At 35.8% G+C, this 15201-nt stretch overlaps 1 protein-coding gene across 15 annotated transcripts in view; it reads left to right on the top strand.

The window, feature by feature from the left end:
- Nucleotides 1-15201, top strand: part of TCF12 (transcription factor 12) — a 361634-nt gene that overhangs the window by 309857 nt on the left and 36576 nt on the right. For all 15 annotated transcript variants that reach the window (XM_081290080.1, XM_081290083.1, XM_081290082.1 and 12 more), the window contains one exon: nt 7587-7665. In XM_081290080.1, the coding sequence (XP_081146206.1) occupies nt 7587-7665 (79 nt within the window). The remainder of the gene's footprint in view (nt 1-7586; nt 7666-15201) is intronic.

Here is a 15201-nt window from a genome sequence, read left to right as displayed (position 1 = left end):
TGTTTTAATTAGTTACACTGGTTTTGGTTTTTGAAACAAAAAGTCTCTGAAGAAACCTTGCCATAAAATCAGGCAAGAATTTTTGATGTTCTTAATGGCCCTTCAGTCTCATTTTTAGTTACCCTTCAAGTCCTTGAACATCTTCTTAAAGTGTGAACAACATACTAGCCAAACTAGGGTGGCATTTGAGAAAGAAAATCCAAAGTCTCTGTGTGGAAGCTTGGGGAAAAAATGTTTAATCTAGTTAGTGGGTGGGCTTTGGTTGTCATGGAAACTGAGCTCTGTCATCCTGTGTTGTTACTAGGCAGGAGCAGTCAGGTCATTCCATAAATCATTTCTGTCATAGCTGACGGTGATGCATTCCATCTGCTCCATCACTACATGCCATAGTCTACACACTTCATATCCCTTCCTTCAATCCATCTGCTACCTCCTTCCTTCCCCACGTCCAGACCCCTCCCAAATACATTCTTTCTGTAACTTCCTCCACAGACTCACATTCACTTTAATACATGTTTAGTACTCAAAATGTACTGAAAAATAAAAACATTACATTGTCTGGGGATAGAAAGGATTAGAACAGATGAGAAGAGGAACTTAATGAGGATTACATTTGAGAATCTAATATGCACATCAGAATTTTATGTTAAATATTACAGATCTTTGGAAATGGTGACCATGACTATTTTGAAACTTTTCAAGTTCTTTAGAATGTAACATTTTTAGCATGGCACCTAGTTTTAGGGGAAATAACACCGAGCAGTTGCCACTGGAAGTTAATTCTAGTTCTCCAATTGTCTGATGTATGTCTTAGAAGGTCTTTCATGTGTGAAACATCAGAGGGTACAACCTTTGTTCTTCAGTTTAGGTATTAAAGAGCTTGCAGAATACTGTGTGATTAAACATGTAAGGCTAGATAATGCATTTGCAAAGGTTCCTTTATTTTAGGTTTAAGCCTGGATAATTGTGGTCTTAATCTCAGGATAGCAAAAAAGAGAATTGTACATGAAAGTATTTACACAAAGTTCCCAAAGCCCTGTGGATTATGCATTAGTTTAGATAATAAACTAGGGTAGATAGAAGGGAAGGAAAATCTGTGTATTCGTGCCATTTCTAATGTGTTTCCCTGAACATTTGCCAGACAATAACCCTTTAAGATTGTGCCCATGGAGAGTTATATAGAGCAAGAAACATCTGGTTTATTTCAGTGCCTAATACCATATCAAAACACTTGGTCTTTAATTTAGAGGAGATCAAACAAGAGGACTGTTTAACTTTGTTGATTATATCAGACTTCTTTGTGATAATTTATGTTTTGATTTCTACCTCAGAGCAAGAGAGGGGGAAAGTGTGTGGTGTGTGTGTGTGTGTATGTGTGTTTTAATCTGGATAGTTAAATGGTCAGTAGTCTCTAACAAAAGAAAAGAAAATTCCTGGAAGTTGACGTTTAAAAGTAATCATGAAATAAGTTTCTTTGTTCCTTAGACTCAATAACATTAGCATAATAAAGATTAACTGAAATGTGCACTGTAGTGTTTAAAAAATTGAGCTCACAATTTCAGGGTTGGGCCTGGGCGCTCTCCATTGTTTCCTTTTTGTCCGAGGCCCTTTTCATTAGCTCCTGGCTTATTGGCACCCTGCTGATTGGAATGGACCATGACTGATAGGAGGAGGAGCCTCATTTGTTGCAGTAAAATGAGGCATATTACCGTTTAAGCCTGGCAGAAGGTATTGAGAGTTATTCATCATTGGTCACTTAACAGTATGAGGACCATGGACTGCATGCAGAATGAGTTCTTACTTTTGTGTTTATGCTGGAGACTCTAAATCACTCCCTCTCATTTTGATGTTACTGACTTTTTCTTCTTTTTTCTCTTCAAACACCAATGTTAAGAGTCCTGTAAGGCCAGAAAATACGAAACAAAATATATTCTTAATTTAGGATGCACTTTGCCAAATAAAGCCTAGTGTTTAGAATTTCTGAAAGTAGCACAACAATTTTTATAGAATAAGTATAATTTGTTTGTATTTGGTAATACGGTAAACCTGCACAGATAGTTTAGTGAGAAGATATGTGATCCAAATGTTGTGTTATACCTTTTTAAGGTTTTATTGCTCTTCTTCTCCCCGCATATTCTTTTGAAAGTAAAAAAGATAGGAAAAATCCTCCAACTTGCCAGCCTTTTTCCTATCTATAAGTTCAGGAAAAATCAACAATAGTGCTCTCTTATCACTTTAATTGGTGAAGTAGAACAAGCAAATGTGACAGGTGAAGGGAAAATGGCTTTTATTATATAAATGGAGAAGCTGCTGTGGGGAAGAAATACCAGAAGGGATATGTTTTCATACTGGATACATTTTTGTTACCACTTCTCCTGTTTATACAGTGAATTTTTTAAAGCTCCTATTTATACAGTGATTTTTAAACCTCTTTTACATATAAGATCAGCACATTTTGCTAAATCACTTTAAGGTAATGATCTTACATGACTTTACGCTACAATCTCTGTCTTCTCTGACATAATAGGAGGTGCAGCTAATTCTTGACATGTAAGGGCAGAGTTCTCAGGGAAAATAAGTGTTGATAGTCCATTTATACCCTGAGCAGTCCCTACCTATCTAATAATGTGATATGGACAGTCTATTATTTTAGCACTAATTTCTAGACGTAGTGGAACCCTCACCACCACCTCACCGTTAAAACTGTTACCATAAAACTGATTTGAGAGTTAGGGATGTAGTTCAGTGGTGGAATACTTGCCTACTGGGTTCAAGACCCCACCACAAAAAAACAAACAAAACCTTATTCAAAATAAAGTCATCTATATAACAAAGTTCTTTTTCTTCTTTTGGTATTTCTGTCACTGCTCCCCATTACACAAATACTAAGACAAATGCTAGCATTTAAGGAGTCCTTCTTTTTATCAGTAAGTGTTATACCAAATTTCATGTACAATTTTATCATTCAAATTTTTTAAAAAACATTGAGAGCCTACTTACACAAGACACTGGCAGGCAGTGATTGATTCAGTGTTGAACTTTATAAGATCTCTGCCTCTGAGATAATAAAGGAGGTAAAAATGACATGGAAATGGGGAAGTGACATTTGAGCTAAGCTTTGAGGTAGTGTGGAATTCCACCAAGGAGAAGTTAAGAAATAGACTTTCTGAAAGTAGAACAAGCTATGTTCAGAAAATGAAAAACAATATTTTGTTTGGATAACAGAGTATGTAAGTTTATAAGTAGATTACGGAGTAGAAAGATATTTTTCTTACCAGATTATGATATCAAATGTTATTTTGTACGCAACAGGAAGCATGGGATTTGGTAGTTCAAAACTGTGTTCCAGGGCTGAGGCTGTAGCTCAGCGGTAGTACACTTGCCTGGCATGTATGAGGCACTGGATTCGATTCTCAGCACCACATATAAATACATAAATAAATAAATGCCTATCAACAACTTAAAAATTTTTTTAAAAAAACTATGTTCAAGGAAAATAGCTCAATTAAATATGGGATGAAAAGAGGAATTACTAGAAAAATAAAGACATCCCACTTGAGGGCTAAAAACCAACAAGTCAGGCTAGTTTACATGGAACTAAAACTTTTCTCCCTCTTCATCTACCCACATCAGTGTTATCAGCTCTTCCCTCCCTTGCCAATATTACACTCAGGATGTTTCATAAACCATTATTGCTAATTAAAGGTATAATTATGTGAATTGTTTGTTTGTTTTACTGGGGAATGAACCCAGGGGTACTTAACCACTGAGCCACATCTCCAGCCGTTTTTATATTCTATTTAAAGACAGGGTCTTGCAAAGTTGCTGAGGCTGCCTTTGAACTCATGATCTTCCTGCCTCAGCCTCCTGAGCCACTGGGATTGTAGGCATGCTCCGACATACCCAGCTAATTATGTGAATCTTAAGACATATTTTTGTTGGCATGTGTGACCTTACCTAATTTACTTACGTGGTTGAGATAAATTAGTTTATATATGTGGAGCCACTAGGAACCAAAATGTGGCTGGTAGCTAATTTTCATGTATGTCCTGTAAATTTTTTGCAAAGTAACAATTTTAAATAACAGCTTTTTTTCTGGTGATGCTGGGAATGGAACCACTGAGTTATGGAACCACTCAGCCCTAACTACGTTAAGACCAACAATATTGATCTTATACTAATTCCCTAAAGCCTCCAAAAGCTTCTTGAATTCTTTTTCATAGTTTTGCTTTTCCAAAATGGCTTTTTTTTTTTTTTTTTTTTTGGTTTCTGGAGTATTTTTTTTTTATTGGTTGTTCAAAACATTACGTATCTCATGACATATCATCTTTCATACATTTGATTCAAGTGGGTTATGAACTCCCATTTTTACCCCAAATACAAGTTGCAGAATCACATCGATTACACATCCACATTTTTCCATAATGCCATATTAGTGACTGTTGTATTCTGCTACCTTTCCTATCCCCTTCCAAAATGGCTTTTTAACTTGAGTATACAACTTCCTGATCTGGCTACATTTATTTTATTTTTTTTTATTCTAATTTGTTATATATGACAGCATACTACATTATAATTCATATTACACATATAGAGCACATTTTTTAATATCTCTGGTGGTATACAAAGTATATTCACACCATTCTTGTCTTCATACATGTACTTAGGGAAATGATGTCCATCTCATTCCACCATCTATTTTACACCCCTTGCCCTCTCCCTTCCCCTCTATGAGACTCTCCCTGCCCTTGCCTACTCCTTAAGACTAAGCCTCGCCCTTAGAAAACTTGGAATGGAACCACCATTTGACCCAGTTTGTCTCATCTTCCCATGCTCCCTCTCCCAACCCCACTATGAATCAGCCTCCTTATATCAGAGAAAACATTTGGCATTTGGTTTTTAGGGATTGGCTAACTTCACTTAGCATTTTCTTCTCTAACTCTGTCCATTTACCTGCAAATGTCATGATTTTATTCTATTTTGTTACTGAGTAATATTCCATTGTGTATATATGCCACATTTTTCTTATCCATTCATCTACTGACAGGCATCTAGGTTGGTTCCACAGTTTAGCTGTTGTGAATTGTGCTGCAATAAACATTGATGTGCCTGTGTCCCTGTAAAGTGTTAAGTGCTGAGGTGCAAAAATGTTTTATTATGCATTTTGTAAGAATAATATTGTCCAGCATCACAAAGTGGATACTAAGAACTTTATGAGAAGAAGCTGAAAGCCTGGGTTTCCTGGGGTCCTAACATAGATAGAGATAAAGGACACCTATAGGCTTTGTAGTTCCCAGGTCTTGTTGTGAAACTTAGTCTTTTTTTTAAATTAATTTCTTTATTTTAATTAGGTATATATGACAACAGAATGCATTTCAATTCATTGTACACAATTGCAGCACAAGTTTACATTTCTATGGTTGTACATGATGTAGTGTCACCATATACCTAGGGCAATGATGTCTATCTCATTCCATCATTTTTCCTGCCTCCACATTCCCTCCCTCCCCCACCCTCTCCTTTGCACAAAGTTTCTCCATTTTTCCCATGCCTCCCCCATCCTCGTTATGGATCAGCATCCACTTATCAGAGAGAACATTTGGCCTTTGGTTTTTTGGGATTGGCTTACTTCACTTAGCATGATATTCTCCAGCTTTATCTATTTACCTGCAAATGTCATGATTTTATTCTCTTTTAATGCTGAGTAATATTCCATTGTGTATATATACCACATTTTCTTTATCCATTCATCTATTGAAGGACATCTAGGTTGCTTTCAGTTTAGCTATTGTGAATTGAGCTGCTATGAACATTGATGTAGTTATGTTACGATAGTATGCTGATTTTAAGTCCTTTGGGTATAGACCGAGGAGTGGTATAGCTGGGTCAAATGGTGGTTCCATTCCAAGTTTTCAAAGTGTGAGGCTTAATCTTAAGGAGTAGGCAAGGGCAAGGAGAGTCTTTCCAGTGCTCCCCATTTTTACTTTTACCGATGGGAATCTAAAAACTGGAATTAGGGGAGTTCTATCCCAGCACTTATCCTTCTAGGCCTCAAGTTCTATTGTAACAATGATGGAGCTGGAGAAATTCTCAATAGCTCCTTCCAGCTTACACCACCCTACAATTTTGAGTTAGTGTTTTAAAAATAGTCCCATAACTTTTATTTGGCATTGACTTTTGATTCTCAGAACATTCACTTTTTGCAACTTCCTGGCTTTGGTCAAAAACACCTTTTACTCCTTGACTTTTTCCCATCACAAAACTAAGTAAATACATTACAAATCATCTACACCATATTCCTCTAAATAATGAGGAGAAATAAGGAAAGGTGCTTACATTTCCCTGGACTTAGAAAGCTATGGAAAAACCTACACTGGTGCTGGGGAATGAAATAGACAAAAATTATATTATTATGTTGTATGCATGTACAACTATGTAGCAATGAATCCCATTATTATGTCTGATTATAATGTATCAATAAGACTTTTTTAAAATAATGATAAGAGGAATATTTCCTAGGAGGGACCTCTTAGGAGCCCTTGAATGAATTAAAGGGACTTTTTTAGGACTACAGGGGATTGAACCCATGGGTACTCAAACACTGAGCTATATCCCCAGCCCTTTTTATTTTAGTGCTGTTATTTGGAGACAGTATCTCACTAAATTGCTGGGCTGAAACTTGGAATCTTCCTGCCTCAGCCTCTCTAGTCTCCAGATACAGGTGTACACCATGACCCACCTGGCTAAAGTGATTCTTAATATATTTACTCGTTAATTAGGTGAACTTGAACGACTCTCCTACACTATTTTTGGCAATATGAAAAGTATATAAAGTATAGCAACAACATTTTTAGCCAGAATACCAAAATTTATGCATTCAGGTATATTATTCTCTTCTCTTCAAGTAGATCTGTAGGGAAGTCAAGTTCAAAAATCATTTGGGGAACACATTTTTGACCCAGTGGGTATTTTTTTTTTTAACTTTCTCCAAGGGTGGCATAGTATACTTTGGAAGTAAGTTTAATTTTTTTTAACATTTGGAGCTAAAATTGGCAAAAATATGGTTGATCAAATTAGTACCTTTTAAAGGAGAGGTAAGGAGTAACTAAGAAATATTTTTATTTGTTTTTTTTTAAACTTTTTAAAAACCATTTCTTTCTTTTTTTTTCCTTTCATTTTCTCTCTAACGTGTGTGTGTGTGTGTGTTGCTGAGGATTGAACCCAGCACCTTGCACATACTAGGCAGGCAAGCACTTAAAGATCATCTCAAAAAATGAGTTAATTCATTTAGTTAGCGTATTCTAACAGTCAGAAATTTTTAACTGTTTCCAACTAGAACAATAAAGAAGCATATCTATTCTATTCTTATCATATTAGAATATATATGATTTTTTTAATCTAAGTTTTAAAATGGAGGCTACTGTGCTCTTCATGTAACAAAAAAGTCTTAAGAGTGATGGAAAACCTTTTCACTATAAGTATTAGGGGGTAACACCTTAGATTGGAAAAATAAATTTATGTAAATAGATTTATATATTTGCTATTGTGAAATATTGATGTATGTGTATCTCTTGTTTTCTGCTTAGATTTATTCTCCTGATCATACCAGCAGTAGTTTTCCATCAAACCCATCAACACCGGTTGGATCACCTTCACCTCTTACAGGTAGGCTTTTCTTTTATCTACTTCATAACATGGTATAGGTTTACTTGGAAATATTTCACAGGCACTTTTTAGTAACATTTATTTTAAAAATCACCTAAATTTTGGCCAGGCGCAGTGGCACATGCCTGTAATCCCAGCAGCTCTAGAGGCTGAGGCAAGAGGATTGCAGGTTCAAAGCCAGTCTCAGCAGAAGCAAGGGACTAAGCAACTCAGTGAGACCCTGTCTCTAAATAAAATACAAAATAGAGCTGGGGATTTGGCTCAATGGTCGAGCGAGTGCCCCTGAGTTCAATCCCTGATCTGCCCCCTCACCTCCAAAATCATCTAAATTTTGACTGGAGTTGTGGCCCAGTGGTAGACCACTTGCCTAGCATGTGCAAGGCCCTGGGTTCAATCCTCAGGACCACATAAAAATAAATAGATAAAATAAAGGTGTTTTTAAAAAAACTATTTAAAAAAGAAAAGAAAACATCTAAACATGGGCTTACTCAGTGGTAGAGTATTTGCCTATCATGTGCAAAGTCCTGGATTTGATCCCTAGTATGACAGGGAAAGGGGGACATCTAATAGAAGCTTCCCCTGGAGTTCACTTTGGAGAATATTGAAATATTTGTTAGTTTTGAATTATTTATGAATATCTTCTGAGATTCTTAATATAATTTGTTGATAATTTCTAATAATTGTTGTGGTACTAGAATAAAAATTAAGGTGGGAAATTGGGATGAAGGTAAGATACCAAAGAACTACACCAAAAATTTTTATGAGATAGTGTAGACAATTTTAAAAATAACCTATTTAGAAGTACAAAGGCTAAGAAGGTAGCCTAATGATCGAATGTGTGCTTAAGGTTCATGAGGCCCTGGGTTCTATCCCTAGTATCACCAAAAACAATTAAATAAAAGCACATTGTGACCTCTTTTTTCATTGTTCTCCACATTTACCATGTACCATGTGTAAGACTCATTCATAGATGAATAACTTTATGTAGGTTTTTTGTCTTTATTTTTGGGTTCACTAAGTTATTATTTCACATGTATAAATACATACATATATACACACATATAAAAATGAATTCCTGGGGATGATTCCGTTTTTCTACTAAAGAGAAGAACTCAGTGAATGTGGCTCAATATTGTTAGTGGTTCAAATTTGCTTTATTTCCTCCTGACTTTTTCACATTAATTTTGACAAGTTCTAGATATTACCCTGTGGTATCAGTTTATTGAGAGACAGTTGTAAATGGGATTTTTTTTTTTTTTTACTTACTAGGAATAAATAAATAAAAGTACATGAAAATGTTAAGTATCTGTTAAGCTGTAATGTAAAAACCTGGCCTGGGGCTGGGGATGTGGTTCAAGCGGTAGCACGCTTGACTGGCATGCGCTGGGCGCTAGGTTCGATCCTCAACACCACATAAAAATAAAATAAAGATATTGTGTCCACCTAAAACTAACTAACTAAATAAATATTTTTTTAAAAAAACTGGCCTGTATTTTTCTAAAGACTGTTTGCCAAAAATCTTTGCTAAAGAAAATATATTTTAGTTTGCTTTGAAGAAAAGACATTATTAGGCAACTGGATAAGATTGCCATATTCCTCCAACAACAGCTGACCTCAGAAATGACTGTTTAGGAAAACAGAATCCAGCCATTAGTTAAGTCCAAGTGGTTTTGTTTTTTCTATGTTGCTGTTAAGCCTTTTTACATTGTGCAGTGTTTCTGGAAATCCGGACCTTTGCTATCACCTGTGCTTTGTGTATTTGCCTTGTGGTTCTGCTTAGAAGCATTCCAGTGTGGACATGATGAACTGCTGGCAGCTGCTCCCAGCTATTAGCAGGTTCTGCTACTTTCTCAGACACTGTGGCTTCAGCTGTCTAGTAAAAGTTGAACAGCTGTTCCCTACATAGACAAGACTATGAAAGACCCGTTGACTTGAAGTTGTTGTTTAACAGAGCTGAAATTACAGGAAGAATGATGTAACTTTAGCCCTGCTCACCCTCTTGGCACACTTTTGCTAAAATTATCAGTGTCATGTTTACCATAACCTATTTCACTTTCCCATCTGAGACATCTGTGTCTGCCCTCACTGTACATTCCCACTGCCTCTCCTTTACCTAATAAGACAGTTACCAAAGTATCTTTTAGTTTTAATTAGCACTGGAGAGAAAGGCCATAGTGGAGCTCAGCAACTGTGAAGGGACATCAGTGAAATGGAGAATCAGAAGCTTCAACTCTTTCTTTGTTTTGTTTGTTTGTTTTTGTACCAGGGATTGAACCCAGGGGCACTTAACCACTGAGGCACATCCCTAACCTTTTTATTTTTTATTTTGAGACAGGGTCTCAGTAAGTTGCATAGGACCTCCCTAAGTTGCTGAGGCTGACTTCAGCCTCTTGAGTTGCTGGGATTGCAGGCATATGCCACCACACCCAGCAACTTCAACATTTTTCCAGAGGGGGAAAAAATAGGTCTCAAGTAAAAATCACATTTCTCATCCATCTTTATTTGATGTTTATTGGATGATATTCTTTTTTTCCCCTATATTTCAGTTGAGTAATGAAAATGTAGACTGTTGAATTACAATCAAAGGGAAAAAGAGAAGGAGCAAAGCAGTGCTTCTATTTAATATAAGGAAAATTATTTTTGTATTTTGTGTGGCAATGACCTGTTATTTAGAGTAAAAACTCCTACCCACTATGTGCTCTCTACACTTTCCCTATACTTTATGCCTGAATGTTAGTCATAAGCACATTCTCACAGAGAGAGCTTCTATTCAATATATGGAATTTATTTTGGGTCTTGTGTGGCAATGACCTGTTATCTAAAATAAAAACTCCTACCCACTATGTGCTCTCTACACTTGCCCTATTCTTTATGACTGAGCATTAGTCATATGCACACTCACACATAGGCAACTTCTAAGGCAGTCATTCTTAAATCCCCTTCGTTTTCCTCTAGAATTTTTATAAGCCATTTCTACATAGAGAGTGCTTTTGAGAAAGCATCTGAGATATTGTATCACTTAGAATGCTTTAAGATGAAAGAAAAAGAAGTTCTTTTCTCAGCTAGCTTGAACAATAAGAATTTTATTATCTCATGTGGCAAGAAGCCCCAGAGCAGGCAAGGTCCTGGCCTTGTATGTCAGATCTGCTCTGCTTCTTAGCATTTCTCTCTCAGATTTAATGTAAGACAGCAAATCAGGGTACTGTAGACAAACATAACAGGATCCAATAGAAGAAAAGGAGCTGTCTCTTCCTTGTCTTTAAGAAACCCTTTCCAGAAGCCTCTTGAGGAGGTTTCCCCTCCTGTCTCATGGGCTAGCACTGGGCCTAACATAGTTACTTGCAACAGAAATGGAACTACCATGTTCATATTAGGTTATCAGGATTTCGCCCCAAAGCTAGGAATAAAATTATTCTCTCCTTGGTTTATACTAAAAAAGGAAAGGCCCACCTTCCTACTCCCTTGTGAACAAAATCAGACCTCTGGGTGCAAGGTAGAAGAGAGGAATGGTTGTGTTGACTCTTGACATACTTGGTGTTGAATGAGTTGCGTGACTTGTTTTCAGTCTAGTTGAGAAAGTAAAAAGGAGCCACAGAGTTCACTCTAACTGCATGGTCAGGATAGGTTTCATGAGGAAGAGTAGTATTTTAAAAGGAGAAGAAGGACTGTTTCTAGCTTAAAGGAAATTGCTCAACAAAGGATCTAGATGTGAGAAAGTGTATGAACTATTTATGCAGAGTCATCAGGTAATACATTGAGAGGGAAAAGCTGGCTGGGGCCAGGCTGTGGAAAGCAGAGCACTGGATGCTACCTCAAAGGATAGCATTATTCAATCTTTTCCAAGAATGGGAGAGTCTTACTGAAGTTTGAGTTTAGGGTAAGATTACAAAGAGAAACAACCAACAAAAAAAAGAAAAAAGTATGAAAAGTGGTCATATGCATTCTCTCAACCACACAAAATGTTGATTTCTATTCCCTAAGTTTATTAAATAATTGTAGTAGGTGAAATACTTACTAAGTTCTAATTGAAGCAAGAGCAGATCAGAAATACTGAGTGCTTTTTAGATTTATTGATCAGAGTCTTTCCAGATTTTCAGCCAAATAATTCAGCTATTTTATCCTATTTACCCAGCTAGCTTCTTTTCTGTAAATGTTTGATAAACTTTAATATCAAGTAGATTTATTATAATCTTTCTAGAATAAGAGCTAGCTTTTTTAAAGTGGTAGACAGTAAAAAGCCCAAGCAATTACAGAAATTGTTCCCTACATAGAATAGTTCTCACCTAATGAAGGAAGCAGAACCCCAACTCTTACTTCCTTTCACCAGGTGAGAAGGAAGGGAGGCAGTACACTTTCTGAGTCAACCCTGAGAATTCCTGCTTTCACACTTTTCTTTTTCCATATTCTTGTATTAACGCTACAGTTTATGATTGCAATCTAGAGACAGCAGTGTGATTCTAACTTTAATCTGAATGTTTTATTCACACACAAATGAAGCTGTGTAGTGTCAAATGCATGTTTAGCATTATGATCTGTGTCCAGAATACTTTTTTTTTTTTTCATTTAATGCATGGTAAAGCTACCATCAGAGTTGACAGAAATATCTCATTAATAGAAAGACCTTTAGGCTTATGAAGTACTTTCATGTCTCTCTTTTTTTAAATATATATATTTTTTAGTTGTAGATGGACACAATATCTTTATTTGTTTATTTTGATGTGGTGCTGAGGATAAAACCCAGTGCCTCACACATGCGAGGCAAGCGCTCTACCACTGAGCTACATCCCCGGCCCTCATGTCTCTTAATATCAGCTTTGTGAGGCAGATTAAAAACAAACCCAAAAATCTATGTGTTCCTATTTTGTAACTCAGAGTTCACAAGATTACTTGATACTACATATCAACCAGATTACAGGTCAACTAATTCCCAATATCCACTAAACTTCTGTTCTTTCTCCCTTTCTTTGAGTTTTACCAACCATGGTATTGACTTCTACTGAGCTAATTCTAAGCATCCAATCATCCCAATTGCATGAAATTTTGAAATAACAGAGTGGAATTACAGGAGCTCTGTCCATGAAATAAATTTAGCTTGGGATTTATATGAAGTTCAAATAGATATCTGCTGCCCCTCAGTACTAGGGATTGAGTCCAGGGCCTTATGCATCCTGTGTGAGCCCTCTACCACTGAGCTACATCCTCCCCACCACCACCACCACCACCACCACATTTTTTCATTTGTTTAGTTTGGTTTTCTTTTTTGTGTGACAAGGTTTCAGTAAACTAAGTTATCCTATCTGGCTGGCCTCAAACTTGCGATCTCCTGCCTTAGACTTCAAGTAGCTAGGATCACAAGCATGTGCCACCACGTCCAGGTCAAACATATATAACTAATTCAACACTGTTAGTTGTTTAATAAGTGTATAATAAAGGGCAGTCTAATCTATAATAATAGCAAATTAGATTTAGGTATGTGTGTATTTTTTCTAATTGAATGAATTGTATAGTTTTTTTTTATAGCACCATCAAAAATGTATGAAGTTGTGCTGGGGATGTGGCTCAAGCGGTAGCGCACTCGCCTGGCATGCATGGTGTGCTGGGTTTGATCCTCAGCACCACATAAAAATAAAATAAAGATGTTGTGTCCACTGAAAACTAAAATATTAAAAAATTCTCTCTCTCTATAAAAAAAATGTATGAAGCTAAGGCTGGGGTAGAGCTCAGTGGTGAAACACTTGGCTAACATGTAGGAGGTCCTGGGTTTGATCTTTAACACTACAAAAGATAGGGGCAGTGATGAATGTTGATTATTTCTTATCTAAGTTAGTGTAAATATCTGATTTCTTAACACTAAACTAATGAAGAACCACAAAAACTGTCTGTTTTACAGAGCATCTATATGCATACTAATGATTCTGAGGTGCTTAAATATAATAAAACTTGTTGATATTTCCTACAAATTAAGTAATTTGATGGTCCAGCTCCCGCCTGTCAACTTCCTTGATCACCCAAGGGGATTGAGAGAATAGTGGAACAAAATAATTAAAAAGTAAAATATTATGAACGTTGAAGTTTTCTTTTCAGTAATTTAGGGGTTTCATAAATAGATTATCCTAGCCACCTAAAATTCATAATTCTGCATCAGTTTTTGGTAAATCCTAATATACTGAAATTGTGATAAAATATTATAAAATAAGCCCACAGGTTTATTTCAGTGATCATCCAAAATTTGGGGGGGGGTGTTTTTTTTAGGGAGGGTTAGTACTAGGGATTGAACTCAGAGACACTCAACCTCTGAGCCATATCCCAGCCCTTTTCTTTGTATTTTAGAGACATGGTCTCACTGAGATGCTTAGTGCCTCAGCCTCCCAAGCCAATATGATTGCAGGCGTTTGCCACCGGGTCCAGGCTATTATCCATAGTTTGTATAGTTGGTTACATTTGTTTGTCTTGTTATGGTCCTCAAAAATAATTTGTTTATAAGTTTAAAAAAAATGTCAAAGGACATAATGATATCTTTTTTCCCCTGCGGTTTTAGTATTGAAATTTTATTGGTATGATCATAACATATGTGTTATTATAATTAATTGTAAAATCTAATCCGATTATTAAGAATCTTTGTATTCAACTTTTCAAATTGCAAAATTTGTGAGATTGATGAGAATGCAATTATTGGTTATTGAGTAACTAAAGGTGCTGTTCAGCTAAAATGAGTGTGATAGTTTTAGTTTACTTTTTTTCTAAAATAGCAAATAAGTTGTGGTGTTTATCCTTAGCTTCATAAATATGGAAAATGGACCTGCAACAACAGACTCTTTGGATCACAATTTAAATGTCACTTAGCAATACACAAGGCAAATTAAATAAACCTTTTAACCTCCAATTTTAGATTTCTAATGCAATTCAGGTTGTCTCTGAAGCATGTAAAAAGAAGAATAATGCACATTTAATTGAATAGTCTTTATTATTTTCGGTAAATAACTTATTTTCAAGTGAACAACCATTAAATAGTGAAGACTTTTGATCAGTTGTTTTGTCTTTTTCTTCTTAAAGCTATTTTGGCAAGACTATTAAAATATTGCATTCTGCTCAGTAAATGGATGAATTTTTTATTTTATTTTTCTTATGGCATTTTCCTTTTATTTTTGATGCTAGGGATCAAACCCAGGGCCTTGTGCATGTGAGGCAAAGTGTTTCATTTTTTATGAACTTAAACTCTTTCTATATTGTTTTTTATTGTATTTTTACTTTTCTAACATTGAAGAATTAGCAACATTTTTTAAGGTTTTTATATAATGGTATTTTCCAAATTAAATAATGTATTTTGGTATAGACTATGTTGGGAAATTTTTAAACAGATAATCCCAAATGTAGTTGCAGTTATTTGAAATTTGTTCATCCATGCATTGCTAAAGGCACTATCAGTTAATATTCACTTTGTAAAGCAAATTTGACCTTTTTAATTAAAGATCATAAATATGTGCATACCCTTTAATTTGGAAATGCTACATATCTTGAAAACATCTCTCTTCCCTA

This window comes from Spermophilus citellus, assembly GCF_964194105.1.
Source record: "Spermophilus citellus genome assembly, chromosome: 4".
In the NCBI taxonomy this organism is placed as follows: Eukaryota; Metazoa; Chordata; class Mammalia; order Rodentia; family Sciuridae; genus Spermophilus; species Spermophilus citellus.
Note: the sequence above shows the minus strand (reverse complement) of the source record. Positions and strands in the feature narration are given on the sequence as shown.